At 32.2% G+C, this 21,580-nt stretch overlaps 1 protein-coding gene and 1 long non-coding RNA gene across 3 annotated transcripts in view; one reads left to right on the top strand and one right to left on the bottom strand.

Annotated features, from left to right (window-relative positions):
• The window catches only part of LOC126740856 (intermembrane lipid transfer protein Vps13D), a 261,585-nt gene that overhangs the window by 219,728 nt on the left and 20,277 nt on the right, over nt 1-21,580 (top strand). Inside the window, exons 51-56 of one of the 2 annotated variants that reach the window (XM_050447025.1) lie at nt 909-1,026; nt 1,403-1,536; nt 1,597-1,745; nt 13,319-13,429; nt 13,491-13,676; nt 13,736-13,873. In XM_050447025.1, the coding sequence (XP_050302982.1) occupies nt 909-1,026; nt 1,403-1,536; nt 1,597-1,745; nt 13,319-13,429; nt 13,491-13,676; nt 13,736-13,873 (836 nt within the window). Of the gene's footprint in view, nt 1-908; nt 1,027-1,333; nt 1,537-1,596; nt 1,746-13,318; nt 13,430-13,490; nt 13,677-13,735; nt 13,874-21,580 lie in introns of both variants that reach the window. The other variant, XM_050447023.1, reaches the window with a different exon arrangement.
• Nucleotides 17,062-18,443, bottom strand: LOC126740866 (uncharacterized). Its single transcript, XR_007662044.1, has 3 exons — nt 18,195-18,443; nt 17,970-18,138; nt 17,062-17,904 (listed from the first exon to the last, which is right to left on the bottom strand). It is a non-coding gene; the product is annotated as an uncharacterized LOC126740866 (long non-coding RNA).

Below are 21,580 nucleotides of genomic sequence, written 5' to 3'. Positions count from 1 at the left end.
GAGCTCTGACATGGTGCACATGAACACAGAAGAAGTACTGAATTTACAGCTTAGCACAATTATAAAAAAAAAGTAATATATTTGCAAGATTAGAACATTTTAATACGGTAGCACGTGCTTCGCGTTTCACTTCGCAATCATACAATCTCGAATACTAGTCTCCAAACTGATTCAGTAATGCGCGCTGAATGTGGTTGGGCAAAGTAATACGCGCTGAACCGGGTTGGGGTACGTTAATTTTCATGATCGGATGTTATCGGACGGTTCTGGAGCTGAGGCGTGCTAATTAAGGTTGGGGTCTGGAATTACGCTTCCGGGTTGTCCGCAATACCGATAGTATGGAGATGGGTTCTTGAGTGCCAGTGACCGGTTAAAAGACCTGTCACTAGCCGAATTTCGCGTCTTTTTAGGCGTAGTAGATTTTTGGTGAGACAGGCAGAGTTCTATGCTCCATATTTTTTAAAAGAGTCGATCGATTTTCTACGTGGCAATGTATAGAAGGGATTAAAAGAATCCTTTTGGATGAGCAATCATTACCGTTTGAAAAAAAAATAAAAAAACTCTACGTGCTCTTGGATTTTGCCAAAAAGTTCTTTTCCACTCTGTTGGAAAAGAACTTTTTTTGTCTCATGCTTTGCGGTATATTTTCGATGAGCCACTTTATTATTTTTTTTAATATTGATTATAACGCCAATAAAGTACAAAACAAATGTTTTAATCTATATTAATTCAGCAAAAATGACACGTGTTTCGCACATAACGTGGCAGCATTAGATGAACTAACTGAAAAATACCAACAAAACTACAACAATAAAAAAAACTGATTAAATTATAAAATAAGGAGGCTTTCGAATACAGCAGAAATCCGTAATATTTTCTTTCGTATTATTATTGCTATTTTTTAATAGGTTATTTGGTCCATGAAGGCAGTTGTCCGCCAAGCCACCCTAATGCACAGAGGTCTCAAGAGAACCTTCTTGTTTTGGATATAGCGGATACTGCGCCTCAACCCAACTATTATTCGAGGTAAATAATAAAATAATTAATTCATAATATCTAATGGAAGGTATTGGATTTATAATGTGAATTCTCTTGGCGAATATTAGGAGAATGATTTCCATGTTTGGGGTTTTAATAGTCATGTGCAATTGATTTTTTAAACTTGTAATGTTCAAATTTTCGATAAAAAAACTACAAATTGGCGCACTCTTTGTTTTAAACACTTAATATATGATTATTAACTTTTAACGTCTCTCATCTAAATCACACATCCAAACGAATCGAAAATAAATTGTGTAGAATCTCATCAGAAGAATTTCAATCTTTCTTTCAGCGATTTTAAAGATAGATATGGTAGTGTTAGTCCGAGGCAGCAAGCCAAAATATTTAATTCTGTTGGCAGACTCACATTACGGCGCATAGATCCTCGTAGACGGTCTACTCAACGGTGGAGATTTACTGAAAACGGAAGACTCTGTTGTGACCATCACAATATGTGCGTTCAGGCAGAGGACGGTTTTTACGGACTCAGAGAAGGTGACTTTAACAATCGATCATTGTTTTATGTTTTTTACTGAAAGGCTGACGTTTTTCTAGGAAGTTTAGCGGTACTTGGTCTTCCGCAACCTACATGCCACAAATTAACAGACAAGGGGGTGCCGATAGAACAAGCCGTGGAATTTCAAAGGCTAAGACCTGGGTCTGGAACTTTGCGAATTGAAATCAACATGGATGGGCCCACGCAGGTAAATAAAATAGATCTATTGAAATTATTTGGATATTGATTTTTGAGTTTATTTATCTATCACTGTCAACAAGTGAATCACTCTTATACAAGTCAAGAAATACAAAAGGTAAATACATACTTCTGATAAATACAATAAGGGCCGTTTCACATGTAGCCGATGGTCAGCGCTGACCGTCAGTGATGATGAATATATGTATGAGCGCAAACTAATCTAATAAGCTCGGCACGGATCGTCCGTCGGGCGTCAGCCGAGCCCGAGCGGATGCGTACGATCGGGATTACAACATTTGTCCTAATGTTTATTTGTCCTACCGATCCGAATAGTAAAAAGCAGTGTTGTCAGTAGTTTCGTATTTTCATTATGGCTTGTTTACACGAGCTTAGTGCTAATCATTAGTACTCGCTACTCGCACTAAGTGATTAGTAAATAGAATCAGTTTCTATTGACTCACTCTTGAAATTTTGCTAGTACTTAGGGCTAATTCGGTTTGTTTACACGTGTTGGTATTAGTGCGATTATCGAATACTAATGATTAGCACTAAGCTGGTGTAAACAAGCCATTATTGAGAGGACTTCACAGGAGTCGGGTCTTGGGACGGGTACCTACTCCTACTATCGTCGTAGGTGTGTAGGATTAGTTTTCAGTTTAGTTCGATTTACACCTTCTAATATAAAAATGGACGCTTTTTTGGAAGAAGCTAGAAGGTAGGAAAACAGTTTGTTTTTAGTATATTATTTCTTAAATTAAAGGCATATTATTTTTATTAAATTTTAATAATTTTAGAGTTACTGGGTTCACCGAATGGACCGAAATAGAGGGCAACTGGGTAATCCAGTTGCGGTTGGACGACCTACCCGAGGACGTGAAGGTGCTTGTTAGAAGAAAGAAATTAGTAGTAAGCAGATTTAAAAAGATCTTTATTTTTACATTATTTTTAAACTACCTCATGTAGTTTATTATAAAATATTAGTTTCTTGTACAGAGTGATTTTAAACCTACCTACTTAATTTTTTTTTTTTTAACCTGATACTTAATATTTTTGACGTGGCACCCATCAGAGAAATAAAAAAATCATGGAATGATGGCGGCTACTTGACCATCACAATTATTGTTTAATACTTAGATTTAGGCTTTTTATTTTTATATAAAAAACCACATTTACAAAAAAAAATACATTCTAAATTAATACCATAAAATATATTTTTAACAGAACTACCTACATTATAAAAAAGTAACAAGGTACATTAATATTTAGCATTATATGACGATGTCTTCGACTCTGAAAATAATAAATTTACTTATTAAATAAACGCTTGTATGGTAACCATGTATACTTACCCTTGGATTTATACTCAACTTCTTTTGTTACCCCTCTCATCACTTCCTTTCCCTTAGCCGCTGTAAAAAGTTTGTTTTCTAAATAACCTCGTTTTAACATTTGGTGAAAATATGTTGTTTAATTTACCTACTAAATAAAGCCACCTTATAACAAATAATATTTTATTCAAAAGGTGGTATTGTGTAGTTTTTTCTATGAAACATTTCTAATAATTTAACTATTATTCATTGCATTTTTTTCTATCCAACGAGAGCAAAGACTCTAACTGTATATGTACAAGTAATAGATAATTACTTAACAAAAACACATTACTTTTACTTATTTCCGTTATAAATTTCATCTAAATAATCCCATTTTTCCCAATACTTCATAGACATAGACAATAAAAATCGTTGCTATTTTTACATCACTTCAAACCCTAAACAGTACAAATTGGGGTACTCGGGTAGAAAATTACTGAAGAGTGCGACGCTTATGTATGGAGCGAGGATCGACCGTTTCCAGGCGCCATGATGATTATGAAATGCGACGTTGACAAATATAATACCGATCTATCCTTGGTTCAATGTAACATAGGGATCCCAGAAATTCCGATGAATGCCGAGCCGCTCCAATTAGGACGTTTGGGTTTTAGGAATTTTGCGCTTTAAGGATTTTGGAGCCATCTCGTACGATCAGCGTGAGGTAGAGCCACTGTAGATTTGGTGTATTTCACATGCAAGCTGATGGTCGGCAAGCAGTGTTGCAGTGTTTTCGTGATTTGGTTTGCTTATTATTGTGTTAGCATTTGCCGAAAGAGTGTATTAAATGAGTGATAAGAAAAATAATAATATTTATATTGATACCGAATTATTAATAGCTACAATACAAGAAGAAAAATGTATTTGCCAGATTCCTCTTGCGAGGATTATAAAAACCGTGATATGAAATATGCTGCTTTTGAACGTGTGGCTGAAATATTGATTGCAGGTTTTAGTAATAAGTCTGAGCTAGAAAAGAAGGATTCAGGTAAGGAAAACAAATTAGTATCAGATTGCATAACTTTTATTGTACAAGTAATATTTAACACAAATTACAAATTTAAATTTTCGAGTCTTGCGAGACGCGTTCGCCTAAACTAGTAAAATAATTTGCAAAAGAATTTCTAACAGAAGTGGCAGATCTTATTGAAGAAGTAGATGTGTCGATATCTTCTAAACCTCTTATTGACAACGTATGTGAAAATGAGTAACCGTCTCTTATTCGTACAAAATTTTGTAAGAGACAACATGCTTTTACAATTTTTTTTGCCTGAAAGATACATTTAGAGGTCTATGGAAAATACGCCATTTATTTGTCAATATACCAAAAGTGCATTCAATGAATCGTCTAGCTCGTGTCAGTCGGTAATTGAACATTTTCTTCTTATAATTCAAGTTCTTTCTTGCATATGAACGTAGGACGTGTCTGATCAATGCAAACGCTTCATCAGCGACAATAACATACGGTAGAGCTGTTTCATCACCGTTAGGTAGTGCAAAATCCTCTGGAAGGTCTAGACGTTCGCTTTCTAACCGCTTCTAAAAAGTGGTGTTGGTGAACACATTTGAATCACAAAATTGCCCGCACGCACCTACGTCAACGTATGTAAAATAATAATTGGCATCGCACATTCCTAAAAGCGCTATCGAGACGAAATGTTTGTAATTAAAACACAGAGAGCCACTTTTTATTGGTTTGATTATTCTTATGTGTTTTCCGTATGCAGTTGGAAAAATTCGCGTATTCATTAAATTGTGAAGATATTTCAATCCAGTTATCACGTGTTAATATTGGCATACATTCAGATTTGACAATATCCTAAGCACTATCACAAAATATATCTACTATGCCACTTATTGTAGATATTCCTAGGCGGTATGTGAAATGTAGGTCTGTGAACGTATTGCCACTTGCCAAATACCTGAAAAAAAAATAGAATAAACAAAAAATAATATGTAAACGTTCTAGATTTGTGTACCTAAACTAATCAAAAAAGAAACAGAAAAAGAATAGTTAACTGGCTGCTTTAATACCTACATTTTTCAAATATTTACAACAACTCATTCAGTATACAAATGCGAAAAACTTAAATAGGTGGTTCGTTGTAAAGGGGTTGAAATAGACTACCCCTATCATCCTTATTAATTAAATTTAAAGAAACACTTAAATAACGACTTAACGAGTAAATGAGTAACTTATAACACTAGGCTAATTCTACTTTCCTAAGTCTTCTCTATATTATCGTAGGACTGATACAAATTATGAAGATGACATTTCAACTTTTATGAACAAGAGTAATGCAGTGGAGAGTGGAGCAAATTCCGACACGGGAGCCACAAAATCGGCAGAAGTTAGATTAGACGACTCTCACATAAAGAACAAACATTTGAAAGAAAGAAACGTAAGAGGGATACGGATACTGATCAGGACCTCATAAACTTACTTAAGGGTACTGAAGAAGCGGAGGAAGATGATGATAGGGCATTTTTTACTTCACTTTTGCCTACCGTAAAATCATTTGATGAGGCAAAGGAACTACAGTTTCGTGTAGAAGTTATGCGTCTTATGCTTGACATGAAAAACATTCTCGTATATCAACCACGGAATGCTCTCTCAGGAAATAGTAGTACTTATTCTAGGGTTACCCCTTCACCAGCACCATCCTGGAGTAGTGCTTACTCGTACGAGGTATCTAGGCCCAACTTAGGATCTACCATTAACTTACAAGAGGGACACAATTATGTGCATTCAATACAGAATCCGATCGCAGCATCACATTATTCTAACTACACTGCCACTCCTGCACCATCACCAATTGAATCCATATCACAAGCAACAATGCACCCTACCTTAACTGAACTTACTAATACCTGCTTAGATAAAGATTACTGATATTATTATAACTATACACATATTTATTATTCTTTCTGTTTCTTGTTGATAGAGTTTTCAGGTACTTTATTTACTTTCTTGAAATAAATATTAAAACTTGTGCACCACCTACAAGTTTGTTACTTACTTTAATGCTACACACATTCGCTCCACCGATGAAATAGAAACTCGAATTTTATCAGTAAATTTCAAGTTACTTTCTAATTTGGAATGCAGTTCGTCAAAGGATTTTATTGACTATTATATAATTTCAAACTCAAACAATTTATAAAATTGTTAAGTTTTTTGTATGTTTTGTTATATTTTTTATTTTTATATATTTGTATTTTTTGTTTTGCTTTATGTATATTTTGTTTGTATGATTTATTTAAATAATAGCTTTGTCGACAAAATTTTTAATTTTATGATAATAAAGCATTGATTGATTGATTGATTAATTGAATGACATTCGAAAATATTTATAAAATTTTCTTTCATCTTCCCTGAGGCTGGAGTATAATGTTACGAATGCACCTGCTACGTTTCGCTCTAGAACAAGGGGGTGTACCCACAACCTCTTTTTCTTCGGTTTTTGTTGTCTTCTACGTAAAATAATATAAACGGCAACGGCGCGCACGATGTTGTTTCGCAGATACATACTGAACAACTGATCATCCGCAGCATGTGAAAACGCGATAGTAAAGCTGCTGATGGTCAGCACTGAGCGTCGGCTACATGTCAAACGGCCCTAAAGCGTATGACTAACAAAAATTATTGGTGTCTAAAATGAGTCAAAACTAACAATGCAACTAAAAATAACATACAACATAAAGCATAAAACAATGAGGTTACAGGAGGTCAGCAAAGTTGGACCGAAGGTACTCTTCAAATCAATAAGAGGCATTTTTAACTTCTTCTTTTTCTGGTACCATTACCTTTTAACGATACTAAGCCATCGTGTTGGCTGTCATGTTAAGAACTATTGTTTTATTGACAACTGCTCAGAAAAATTGGACTCTAGATTTTTCGTATTATTGCCTCAATTTTTTTTAACGAGTATGTTCTGGATTTCTTTCTGGACTACTCTATAATAATAATCAAGTTGTCTTATTTCCATTTCATCTTATGATGTGACCAAAATATTTTAATTTTAATTAATAAATGCGTCGTTTGATAGTATTAACTTGATGATTGAAAATAATGGGAGACTAAATGATTCTTAGTAATCGTCGGTAGACCTACATATGTTATGATTCTAGATGTTTAAGCATTTGCTATACATGCATAAAAAATATTATCAATGATAATATTTTTTATCTTAACGACTCAAATTTTAAAGTACTTTGTTTTACTTAATTATTATTAAACCTATTTGATAATTTAGCTCCCTACAAAACTGTTAAATTTAAACAAACAAATCAATCTTGGTGCACTTTTGCCGTGGGCTGTTTGATTAAACAAAAAGACAAACAATAAATTTAAAGGATATATGATACCTGATAACTGGACGTTTTACAAAAATATTAAAAATGAAACTACAAGCGCCATTAACAGAGAAAAGAAAGCTTTTTTACAATACAATATAAATACAAATAGGGGTAACGGTGGGCTTTTATGGAATTCACTTAGGAAACTGGATATATTGAATACAAGATCTAAAGGGGACATTTCTAGTGACATTAATATTCCTAAAGAAATAAACAATTTTTTCTACAGTTTTCACAGCTGGAGCAACCGGATCCAAATTTAGTATTTTTTTACACCAATAATTAAGTAAGCGATTTTAATGAAAAACTAGTTTTTCGACTTACCGATGAAAGAGAAGTTCTTTCAGTTTTATCTTCTATCAAATCGAATGCCCTAGGTTCGGATGGCCTAAATAGTGAAATGTTAAAGCTATGCTGTCCACACACTTTAAAGTTCTTAGTTAATATATATAAATGTAGCATACTGACATATACATTTCCCGAGTTCTGGAAAATCACTAAGGTTTTGCCACTACCAAAAACTAAAAATGAACCGACGGATTATAATAAACTACGGCCTATATCAATCTTATCACCATGTTTAAAAATATTTGAAAAAATTTTAGCTGCCAGACTAATAGAACACTTAAATGGATACTATATTCTCCCATTACGTCAATCAGGATTCAGAAAAGGCTACAGCTGTTGTACAGCATATATTATTTTTTTAAAGTTTGGAGCCCGATATTTCCGAAACGGTTTAATAAAACATAGCTAAACTATATATATTTGAAATCAGAAAATTTGGCTCTTTTTAACTATGAAGTCATATACAGGGTGTTTCATAAGAAAAAACTGATCATCTGTCAAAACTTGACGTTTCTAAACGAAAAAAAAAATTTGACATCGGATTCAAAAATTTAAAGTAAAACCCCAAAAGTTTTGTATTAAATTTTTTTTTAACTTTTCGCATTACCCCTGTAGAGGGGGAGGGTCAATATGTGGGGAAAGACCCTGTACAAAAGGCATATGCCAATCTAAAATTACTGTATCCGCATAGGCTTGCATTAGATCAGAAAGAAAAATTAACTTTAACAAACGCACTTGTATTGAGCCACTTTAATTATTGTGATGCGGTTTATGGTCCCTGTTTGACCAATAAATCTCGCTGCACTTTAACAAAGCAACTTTAACCAAACAGGATAAAGATGGAGTGCAGCGAGTTCAGAGGGCCAGTTTGAGGTTTGTGTATGGTATAAGAAAATTCGACCCAAATTCACTCACCATTGGCTTGACATGGAAAATCGTTGTAAAGTTCACTCAGTGGTTTTGTTTCATGATTTAATTTTCAACAAAAGCCCTCCATATCTTTAACGAAAAATTAAATTTAGATCCGACGTTCATACCTTAAATCCAAGATTTAAGGGTTTGCTATCTCCACCTTTGCATAAAACAAGTCTCTTTACCAGATCATTCTCGTATAATATTTACATGCTATACAGTAATATACCAACTGATTTAAAAAGTTTTAAACCAGCATCATTCAAATACCGTTATAAAAAAAACTAATAAATTCATAAACCAAATCTAAACTAAAAGTGCCAAGTACAATTTACAACAGGGTTTAATATTTTTATATAAGGTTGCTTTCATCCCGTCTCAGTCTCAGTTGTGTTTCATAGCGGAATTTTTTAATTTCCTTTTAAACCAAAACTTGTATAAGTATACAAATTATATCATTAACGTGCTTTAGCGTCGGATAAGAAATTTATTTCATTTATATTATTATTAGTTAGCTTTTAGCTTTTCATTATTATTATTATTATTATTATTATTATTATTATTATTATTATTATTATTATTATTATTATTATTATTATTATTATTATTATTATCTCAGTGTCTATGAATCCACAAAAGAACTGGGAGGACCTAGCAGCATACAATCTTCATTCGCAACTGCAGCTTCAAGTCCTTACTGGTTAACACTTTTTTCATTTTTACAAAGGCGGCTCGAACTTTATCTTACTCTCGTTTTGATCTCCATAGTTCGGTTTTACTGATTATTGATGTTGATACCGAGATACAATAATATTTCTAAGGTTCTTAGAGAAGTATGTTGTGTCGTCCACCCTGCTCCGTTTTAACTGGGCTATACGTGTTCTGATATCATCGACTTCTTGGATACTTTCTAGTTCCTTGTATACTTTCTGTGTTTAGAATATGGTACTTAAGACTTAGTCCTAACATCATTCGTTCGATGTCCCGTTGCGTTGTTCGAAGTGCATCAGCTATACAGGGTGTCCCAAAAGTCATTTAATATTTGTACTTTAAAGTAATTTAATATTTGTACTTTTTATTAAAATTGAATGCTGGCAACAATAAAAAAGTTATGCAAAATAAACCGATTATTCTACTGATTTGTTTTTAGTCATGTTTAATTCTTAGGAGTGTCCTTTTAATTTTAAAATAGTTTCAAAAAATTTGTTCTCTTCTAGTCAAGAAAAATATGATCTTAAAAACAAGTTTTATTTTCAAAAAATATGAATAATTTTTTTTAATGGATGCTGATTCAATGAAATTAACCTTTAAAAAACTGACTCATCCTTAAAAAATCTTGAGAAATTAATGTACAACTCGCCCATATCGAAATGGCCTTTGAGATGCGGGAAGAAAGAGTGAGAGAGTCAGTGTGCGATGAAGACAGAAAATTATAAACCAACGGCCTAAAATGGGCTTTCGAGGATTTTGCCACTGCGCACCCAAATTTCACTTGTGATTTGGATATTTCCGAGCTGTAGTTTCATAACATAATTAAAGACTTGAATACAGATTTGTCTTACACAATTTCTAATGGAAAATACTTTATTTGTACCATTGCCACATTTTTTCAAAAATACAAGAAATTGTAATAATATTTTTTTATTTAATTATAAATAAGGTATTAACTACATTAAATGTTCAAAATGTCTGCCGCCTACCCTTACACATAATCTACATCGTCGAATAAAATTTCTTTTTAACCGTTGGAATCCCCGCTGGTTGTTATTGATCACTCTGATCGCTTCTTTTTTTTTTTGACGCAATTCCTGTTCAGTGCGAGTTTCTGTAGCGTAAACTAATTCCTTAAAATAACCCCACAAAAAGAAGTCCAATGGGTTAAGGTCGGGGGACCGCGGTGGCTAGCGGATAGTCCCACCCCTTCCAATCCAACGATTGGTTGGTTGATATAAACTCTCACTACTTGAGCGTAGTGTGGAAGAGCTCCACCATGCTGCAACCACATGTTTCGATGTGTTTCTAAGGATACGTCTTGTAGTAAGCCATTTAAATGATTTTGTAAAAAATTGAGGTAGCTTTCGCCATTGAGTCGTCTTGGTAATTCAAAAGGGCCAATTAACTTACCCTCAATTATTCCAGCCCACATGTTTATTTCAAATTTATTCCCAATGATGTAAATTGTAAATATTAAATATTCCTATCCTTTGAAACAATGATTCATCGCTCCACAAAATTCTTTGGAAAAACTGAGGGTCGGTTCTGTTGCGACGTAACATATCCCTAAAATCGTACTCTTGTGGCGTAGTCTCCGGGTAACAATGCTTGCACCCGTTGCACATGATATGGATGTAACAGAGATCTTCTCAAAATACGATGCACCGATGAAGATGATAATCCCAAACGCCTTGCTATACGTCGAATACTAATGGTCGGATTTTCTGCTACCATATTTATTATCTCATCTTCACCAATATCAACTCTAGGCCTTCCTTCTCTGGGCAAATGCTGGCCAGGAATTTGACCATTCACGTATATCCTATGAACATTTTGAAACACTCTGTAATCAGGATAATGTGCTCTATTAGGAAATCGTGCCCTATACTCTCTAGCAGCAGCCCGAGCATTACTGTCACAAAACCCGTAGACATAATGCATTTCTTCATATTCCTGTGGTGCATAAGGTATCTTTAATAGTTGAACTAACAAATAAAAAAAAATAGGTACTTATTAATTGCAAAGGTCGAAATGTAATAGCCCAGTATGTAGGAAAGCGTACCTAAGACTGATTTGAAAAATACCAAATCGTTTGTTATTTTTATCTCAACAAAAAAGGACAATGCAAAATATTCAAAATATTTTTAAACTGAACTTTAACGTTCACCTTAAATTTAAGAATAGGTAAATGGTAAATACCTACCTTAATAATATTGGTAATAAATAAAAACCCCTTTAAAAGTTGTGATTTTTAAAAGAATTGGCAATGGTACAAGTAAAGTATTTTCCATTAGAAATTGGGTAAAACAAATCTGTTTTTATTATTATGTTAAGAATCTACAATAATTTCTCAAGATTTTCTAAGGGCGGGTCAGTTTTTTAAAGGGTAATTTCTTTTTATCACCATCCATTAAAAAAACTTACTAAGATTTTTTGAAATCAAAACTTGTTTTTAAACATTTTTTTGGACTAGAAGACATTAGTAGAGAGACACTAGAGTTTTTAAAACTATTTTAAAATTAAAAGGACATCCCTAAGAATTAAACATAATCAAAAATAAAACAGTAGTTTACCGCATTCATTTTGCAATCAGCGAACAACTCTTTTATTGTTCGCAATATTCAATTTTAATAAAAAATACAAAAAGGTGAATAACTTTTTAGCCATCAATATTTTGATAACCACATATATAGATATTTAGATTCTAAATGACCTCCTCCTTCCCCTCCTTAAGATTGATCGTCGACTTCTGGGACACCCTGTATATGGTGGTAAGCGTAGTTGTTTTTATTCCGTAAGTCATAACGGGAATGACCCAGGTGTTTTACATTTTTTTTCCAAATTAATTGAGATAATTTTCTCCTTTAGCATGTGACTCTTTACCTATGGCTTCTTATGTTTGTCGTCTATTATGTTTCCAGTAAAAGTAAGATATCTAGTTAATTCACCGACTTTACAACTGGCGCAAATGTTTGTTTTTGTATAACATGTATCAGAAGATTGATGTTCCAAACAGTCAAAACATATTTTTGGATTTTTTATTTACAAATGATTGCTCTACGGACTGTTTTACATCTTTGGATTTAATTTTTGGTTACTCCATAAATCATACTTCGTACTCTTCTAGTAAAGTTAAAGAATACGAAAATAGATCAAATTTAAGGTAGAAGATTTTTACTTTTATTTTAAAAACTACCGAAGACTTAATGACTGTTATTTATTTTTAATTGGTTTCTCATTTTAAATAATAGCGATATAAATATTAATGTTACATAGTTTTATAAAATCTATTAAGTATGGTATACAATTTTAATTCCACAAAAAATGTAAAGAAATCAGCAAGTTTTACTGTGTACTTTTCTAGATATTTAAGACGATTAATTTCTCTTAAGGGGGCGTCGTCGGCGGCCATACTAGACTTTAAATTTTTTCGACAGATGGCGTAACTAACATGTTATTTATAAATCGTTAGTTTCGTAAAAGACGTATTTATTTTACTAAATGCTTTTAGTTTTGGTTTATAGAGAACCGTGCTGTATTTTGAAGGGTGTAAATTGACTTGATCAGCTGTTAATCGTACCATCGGTCGTCAATCGCCCTATATAATACTATAAACGCAGCATTAAAAAATTAGGGTTCTATTATAGATAATTTAAGTCCTTTTCAAGCGAAAATGCATTAAAAAGACTTTATTACTTACTGGTGAGATCTGAATTAGAATAGTGTAAGGCCTCCGTGCCAGATTTATGGTATTCTAATTTAAAGTTATTAATGACTTTTTTTTACATGTACTTTAATTAAACGCCGATTACGATAAAACAAGTGACATTGAACAATGTTTTTTAAATTGGTCTATTAACTTCCAACCTGTTTGTAGGTAATTACTATAAAAGATGTTCAAGAGACACGAACTTATGCTCTTCCAGACGATAGAGAATGGGGAACAATAAGCCAAAGGCCACGGCTTGTGGTCAACGATGTAAATTCAGTGAGTTTAATTCGATCTTTGTTCATATATTTAACTGAATTAATTTTTTATTAATTTTAAGAATAACGAAGCCGATGAACTTCAATTTAACCTAGATATAAAGGGCCTAGGCATCAGTGTTGTATCTAGAAAGGCACCGGAAGAGTTACTTTATGCGTATTTTTCCAATATTATCGCCGAAACGATTTTTACTTCGGAGTATAAGCAATTTTGCGTGAGCGTCAAAGATATGCAAATTGACAATCAGGTAAGAGATATACGCAATCCAACAATATGTAATAATAGGAGATTTTTTGTTTGTTTTAGCTGCTTGATGCTACTGTTCCTGTAGTTCTATACGTTACTCCTCCAAAAGCCACTGATGAAGCCACCGATTTTTTGCCAGCTATAGACTTAAAGTCCGAAATTCAACCTCAGACTAATGAAAACGCTGTAATCTTTAAGGTGAGACATTTTTTTCTCTTGATATAATTTTTTAGTTTTTTCCGGGAAATCAAGGGCGTAAACACATACAGGGTGACCCGAATCGCAGTGTCTAAACTTTAACAGTGCATTCTGTGTTGAGAATAATCTTTTATTTTCTGCATAAACATATATTACATAAAATATCAATATTCACAAAATGTTATACCATATTACCTAAGAGACAACAACAAAAAATATTAAAAAATATTTGTCAACGCATAAATACAAATTGAAAAGATTGTGGACTGTATTTGAAAATTGTAAGTGATTGCTAACGCAAGTAAGAAAATTGTAAAAAAAAACGAATGTACCACACTACTCAATAAGACAGTTGTGGTCTTCTTAACGGGGATCCCCTTAGTTGCAGTCCAGTCTCACCACCATCACACAATGGTTTTTAAACCGAAAATTAATTAAATTGTTTGAACAGTTGACTTAGTACCGACGCCGACGCCAAAAATTTACTTGTTTTCACCGTCGTTGCTCTCGTACAAGTGCTTCGACCTTGCACATCGTGCCCAGATAATACAAGCGTCTTTCGGGAGCGCGTACCAAATGGCTTCAACCAATAGCGAACAGGCAAGAAACGGGGAGGAAGCAAGATAGGCCACAATCACACCACAATCACACCACCGTTCTTGTTTCTCTATGTGTAACAGATAAAAGATGATTTTTTTGGATTTTTGATACCTAATCGGTTGAAAATGTTTAATCAGTAATTGATTTTAATTAATTTATTGATTAAAAGAATAGTGTGTTTAATGTTAGCAAAGGCAAACAAAAAACAAAAGAACCCAAAGTTTTGATAAAAAAAAATAAAAATATGCTAACAAGCCCTTTAACTAAGAAAGAATTTTGGTTTTGTATTGAATATTCAGAATGCTCTAAAAAATTTATATTTTTAGACTTGTAAATCTTTATTTATTTACATTTTTTTATTAGTTAGCTTTTGTTACCTTATACAGGGAGTTCCATCAAGGTCGGAGCAGCTTATTTTTTTACTTTACTGAGTTGTATTATACATACCAGTTTACCAGTTCCTGGTATACATATTTATTGAAAAATTAAGACAGCAAAATAGGTACTTAGAAAGGTCGCTGGAAAATGAGGTTTTATGTAAAAAAATACTGATTGTATGTATACTATGTATGTACTTCTAATGTATTTTCCACATATTATTAAATATAATTTCACAAAAAATTAATCCAATAAAACATCATCATTTTCTGCTTCCAAATCACATGTTTCCATAAGAGAATTTATTGCAATGTTCTGACTTTCTTCATAATTTGGTTTAACAAGGTTTAAAGTTTGTTTTTTTTTTCTTTTTTGTAGAGAAAAGTCGACGTTAACTTCTAAAAGTTACTACTAAAAGTTAACTTCTTTCTTGTTAATATGAAGGTCGATATCGTTAATGGCTGATAATGGACCATTAACGATGGCTGAGGGGACCAATTGGAGCAATAAGCTTTTCAAATGCATCCATTTATTCTTTGCAGGTGATCCTGCCAATTGACTCTTCAAGGCTTTCCAATGCAATATGTTTTTTTTTTCCAAGTCGTAATGAACAGTTCTCTCTGTAGGGGTTTGTTTTAAAGCCTATATACTATTCCCGTAACTTCTGGGATTATCGGATTTTCGAAAATTTGCAGGACGCTCTCAGTACCTAGATTTTATTTTTTTTGGCACAAATCGTTCTCCGGACAAAAAAAAGTGAAGAGGTGGTTTTTGTTAGAAACTTGTGGAAGATTATACAAATATTTTTTATTGTGAAAAAAGCAGTAGCGTAACGTTCTTTTTAGTTAAATAAAAAATGACATTTTTTACTTTCAACGCCCTGTATTTCGGAAGCCAAGCATTTTTCGACCTATGTTTATATAGACTTTATGCATTAAAAAGTTCTAATGAATCTTAAAGTTATGCAACAATAAACTCAAAAAAAAACTGTATGAATTTGCACATACATAAATACATAATATATACCACTAGGTTCAGGTGGGAGTTCTGGTTGTGAAGCTTGATCATGGTATTACTTTAAATATCTGCCAAGCGAGTGAATATGCTTACACATATTCCATTTAATGCATGAGTCCATTTAATGCATGAGAGTTCCATTTAATGCATGTACAGGAATATTTGTGGAAACATATATCACATTCCTTGCAGACAATCTGGCACTTACAATCATTAGTTTGTGTTTGTTCAATATTGTATACTTCGAAATTATTTGGCGGAGAGGATGCAATTTACCAACCATTTCCGTTGGAGATAACTAGCCCAATATCCATTTTCCGACTGGTTTTGTGGCGATTGCGTAGCTCCTTAATTTTAGTAAACAGCTTGTCTTTATTTAATGCAATGAGTCTATTAAACAGCTTATTACGAATAAATCTTAAAATTTCATGAATGACTTTGTCAAGTCTTTTGACCTTTTGACCGTGAAAGTATATGTATTTAATTTTTCGGTGCATCCTCTCTAAATGCATGTTCGTATTCAAACCACTGCATTTTCGGTGACAGTAGGCCCATGTGTAGCCTTATTTACATAATGTTCTTTAAGTACGTGGCAAAATCATTAGTTAATGACTCACTAGTCATGGTCTGGAGGAAGTTATGGAGCATTGCATTAAATGCTGAAATGTCCCTTTCTTGAAGCAATGTCCTTAAATGCTTATAGACCAACACCTAAAAACAAACATAATGTTGTTTTACATCTAGCTAGTAAATAGTTTTAATATAAAAACAAACCTGCTTTTCCTTTGAAGAAATTGTTGGTAGATTTTTTAAAATATATAAGTTAGTGATAATAAAAAAAAACAACCTACTCACCGAAACTGATATGGCCCCATTATGTTTTCCCAAGCTTTATAATATACTTGTACCATATCTGACATAAATGTCTTCTCCAATTCTGTCTTTTATAGAGTTAAAGAAAATGGTCATAACTTCAGTGTCGGCTCGATTCGAAATTAAAAAGCAACATGGAAAACCTTCTCTAAGATTATCAAGAACTAGCAAGGTATGTAACTCAAAATTGTACTGGTTTAATCCATGTGTTCCATCTACGCAGATACAGTCAGATCCGTACTTCTTAAGAACCTAAAAAATAAATGTTATAATTTATCTTCCATCTAATAATTAAGTCAGTAAGTCAGTTATCTACCTCTTCTTGCCCGGGAGTCATAATAATCAAAACGAAGTCTTTATATTTCAGTTCTGTATATCTATCTGAATAGGTTTGCTGTGCTTTATATAGCATTTCTTTTACCCAGGAATCAGCACTTACTGCATCATTTTGATGCCGAATAATTGTTGACTGTAAATTAAAGCTCTTCTCTATATTATAAAGATCTTTCTACTTAAGAAGGTGGATTCTTTGTAACTGGGAGTCAGTATGCAATGAATCTTGTACATCATTCAAAATTTGATTGATTGGAATTTTTAGAGCCATCTTTGCAGCTAATGATTGTCTTTCATTTTTTGTTAAAAATAGGTGGCCAACATGTGTCTCTAAGAAAGTAATTTCACAACTTCCGTTAGACTGAATAATAAGTTTTATTGATGCTGGACAATACTCATTCATTGTATTGCTACCTTGTATCTTAATGTGATGTATTCCTTTACTAGTGGAATTAAAAGAACCTGATCTATGACAATAATATAATAAAACTTTGTGATTTTTAGCATTAAAAGTACCTCGTCTTCATCACAAAAGATGAACTAGTCTCTGTTTCAAGAGAAGATGTAAATGTTTTATTAAAAAATGTCAAAGCTAGTTCATGGACATTTTCAAAATGTTTATGCATATCTATTGTCACAACAGTTGAATAATCACAAAGTGGACATTTCTTGTTACTTTGTTCTGACGGATTTATAAGATTTTGGGTCTCGTTATGGGTGCCTGCATGTTTTTTTATAGTATTTAAATTGTCTTAAATTTCTAAATGATTTATTACAAATAGTGCATGCAAACTGTCCTTCTCTCTGCTTTTCTAAAAATACATCTTCCTCTAAAACAGCAAAATACAAGTAAACTAAACATATTCTGAAAAAAAAGTAAAATTTTATGTTTTACCTGTGGAGTGTTTCTTTTTGATATGGTTTTTTAAATTCCATTTTTTACTAAAAGTCTTTCCGCAACCAGAACATTTTATTTCTTTTCCTTCATATTCACACTAAAGCCAGTACAAGATAAAAAGGTCCTCACAAAGTTCCTGCCCTCACAAGACACATATAAGACCTAACTAAAAACATCGAATCAACAAAGCAAATATACATTTGGGGTCCTTTATATACTTACTTATATGGATTGTATGGTATGCGTTTGATTAAATGCAAAAGTAAAAACTGATAAAAATTAAAAAATTATTAAGTGTACCTCAATACCCAAATAATTTATATATTATTATCATTTTATATTATCATCTCAACACAAAACGAAAACATCTAACCTCCAAAATGACACATCACACATCCGCTGCATGTTTGGTTGCCTATCTTGCTTTTGAGCAATTTGGTACGCGCTCCCGGAAGACGCTTGTAGATAATGGGAGAAAAATGTGGTACATATTCCTCGCGAAATCGAGTAAAATTTGAAATTAATGATGCATTAACAATATTTATTTCAAAAGTAAAGCAAACCAAACAATACAAATACACAATAATAAAACTATAGTCAGGACAGCATCATTTGTTTGTAGAATTCTTTAGCCATAAGCCATTGATTAGCCATTCAATTAGCCATTGATAATTGTTTTCCCACTCTCGCAATGAAACCAATTTTTATGGAACATTTTCTAGTTATGTAATCAGCGTGTGCATAAAAATTTAAGTTACAATCAAATATTACTCATAAATATTTAATTTGACTCTCATACTCTTATCTTTTCATTATTTACCACAATGTTAATATCTTTCACATTGAAGTGCATTAATTTGCTCTTTTTTCCAAATAAACAAAATTTCGATTTTGATGTGTTTAGACAAAGACTATTACTGCAAAGCCATTTAAATAAATTAGATAAATCATTATTAAGAATTATTTGCATTTCATTTAGATCCCTCCCGATTAAATAAATCATAGTGTCGTCAGCAAAAAGCTCTATTTTACAATCACTTATAATATTAACGATATCATTAATATACAGGGTGTCCGGAAAGTCAACGATAATACTGAAGGGGCTGATGGAGCAACTCATAAGCACCCAGAAAAACATAAAATGACCTTAGTAAAAAATCGATGGTTTTCGAGATATTGGCACTTTAGTGGAAGTCACCAAAATCCTACTCTTGGATCAGATTTTCGATTGTCACGCCTTAGAAATATATATTTTTTAGAATCTCTTTTTAGCTATGCAACACTAAATAGCCATTTTACTGATCAAAGACAAACATTAAACTAAACGGCCAAAAAATGTAATAAGAAATCTATTCTAAAATAAAGTATTACTTATTTTTATTTTTTTAACTTTGAATTTGACCGCTCATACTGGACCGAAAAATTGTACGGCAACCCGGCTAATACCTTAAAAAGTTTGCTCATTTAACTTAAAAAAAAAATAAAAATCAAATAATATGTTCGAACTGTCTACCACCAACGCGAATGCAGGCGTGGCATCTTTTAATAAATGACCTATTGATCCATCTTGTATTCCTGGCAGCGCTAAGATCTTGGGCTGCATCATTTATTCGCTGCCGTAATTCAGCAATATTATTTATTGGTCTTGCATAAACCCATACCCTGCGATCTCGGATTACCAAAATGAATTCATATAAAGCTTTCTTCAATCTCCCTAGATGGCGGTAGTATGAAGGTAGAAGTCAGGCAACCCTCGCGTACTTTTACTACCTGATGACGAATATAAAACTCCGATCGATATGGTTCTATGGTTGTGATTCACATACATTACATTTTGTTTATTTTGCTACGCTACGTTCGAGTTCGCCGCTACTTTTGTGCCTCATTTTGTGTTTGTTTAGTGACAATTTTGCTCAGTGTTTCTCAAGAACTTTATAAGACTTATAGTACTGTTATTTGCCACTGCAATTGGAGATTTAAATGTAAGTAGAATGTTTTTCCTTTTTCCATATTTATTATTTTTATATAATATCCATTCCATAAATGTATTAATTAATATATTTTAACATTTATGAATTTGCCTATATAAAATACAGGGTGTTTGTTAAACATGGGGCAAAATTTCAAAGGGGTTATTCTCTGCACTGCTCTGAAAATATTTTGCCATTTAATGCTTTTTGATTTTGGGTGCTTCGTTTCTAAGATACAATGGCAAAAAGAATTTCGGTAATAAAGACAATTTTTGACCCAAAATGTTGACTCTATGCCCCCTGCTCGAATGCAAAAATCCAAATCTTCTCATACATACATAAATTCATAAGTACATAAAAATTATGAAAAAATTTCTTCAGCCATTATACCAGAACCTACTTATTTATTTTCGTTTTTTTATTTTATTACAGTTTAACATATAATATTTAAAAAAAACCATTATTTTAATATTTTTTTCTAGATGCTAGAAGATAGTATATACACTCACAGACAAAAATATTGCCTATCACTATTTTCATCACAATCACTATTTTGTATTTATCTTTTTTTCTTTGAAATGTTGTGTTTTTTATTGTTATGCTAAAACGTTTTACGTATATTACAATTTATTAGAAATAAAAAAAATGGAACAAATAATTTTGAAATGGAAAAAATATACCTATCTTTAAAAAAAAACTCAAAATAAAATCAATATTTTTATCTGTGAGTGCATTTTATATATTTATATGTAGGTAATAGAAATTTATCACCAAATTTCAGTCTAAAAGTAGAAAAAGAATCCAATAATTTCCTAGGTACCTTGAATGCAAATTATTTCATAATTATTCCTATAATCCTATAAGGATTATAGATGGCCTGGGTTACTGGGAATTTTCCTATTTCAGTTATAAATAATCAGGTACAAACAAAAATTTGGGTAAATTAGATAGGTACCTCTTAAATTCTTAGGATCAATTTCTTTTATTATAATAATTTTCTTATATTATAATACCTACAGTATTATATTATTTTTAAAGGTATAATAATTATAGCAAAATGAAATGAAATTTATTGTAATTCTCAATTGTGTACTTTTTATTTTTCTTTCACAATACATATATAAAAATATTGATTTTCATGAATATTTTATTACCTATCTACAGTGTGTCCACCCTAAAGTATCCCCACCCCTGTAAAATTTTTGTTTTTTAACCGATTTTTATTTATTTATTTTTTTGGTTGATATGTCGCGACGAATTTCTTTTCCTACATATAATAAGCAAACCTTGTTTCAGGGTCATACTTTTGGGTAATTAGGGGGGTCAAATTTCAAAAATTCTAAAAATTAGGGCAATTTTTAGAATTTTTGTGGCAATGGAATCTTAATTAGAATCACTGAAACCCCCCTATACGAATTTTTAGCTCTTTACTATACAGGGGTGTTTTAATAAAATGTTCATAAATTTTTATAAAAATCGATAATTAGACCCCTATATCGAATCACCCTGTAACAATATAATAATTTTAAGTTCAAAAATATCAATACCTTATACAGGGTGGTCCGATATATGGATCAAATCAACAACTTTTTACTAAATTTATGGAAATTTCATTAAAACACCGTGTACATTAGAGAG

This window comes from Anthonomus grandis, chromosome 10, assembly GCF_022605725.1.
Source record: "Anthonomus grandis grandis chromosome 10, icAntGran1.3, whole genome shotgun sequence".
NCBI lineage: Eukaryota > Metazoa > Arthropoda > Insecta > Coleoptera > Curculionidae > Anthonomus > Anthonomus grandis.
The sequence above is the reverse complement of the archived record's forward strand: the minus strand, read 5'-3'. Positions and strand labels throughout refer to the sequence as shown.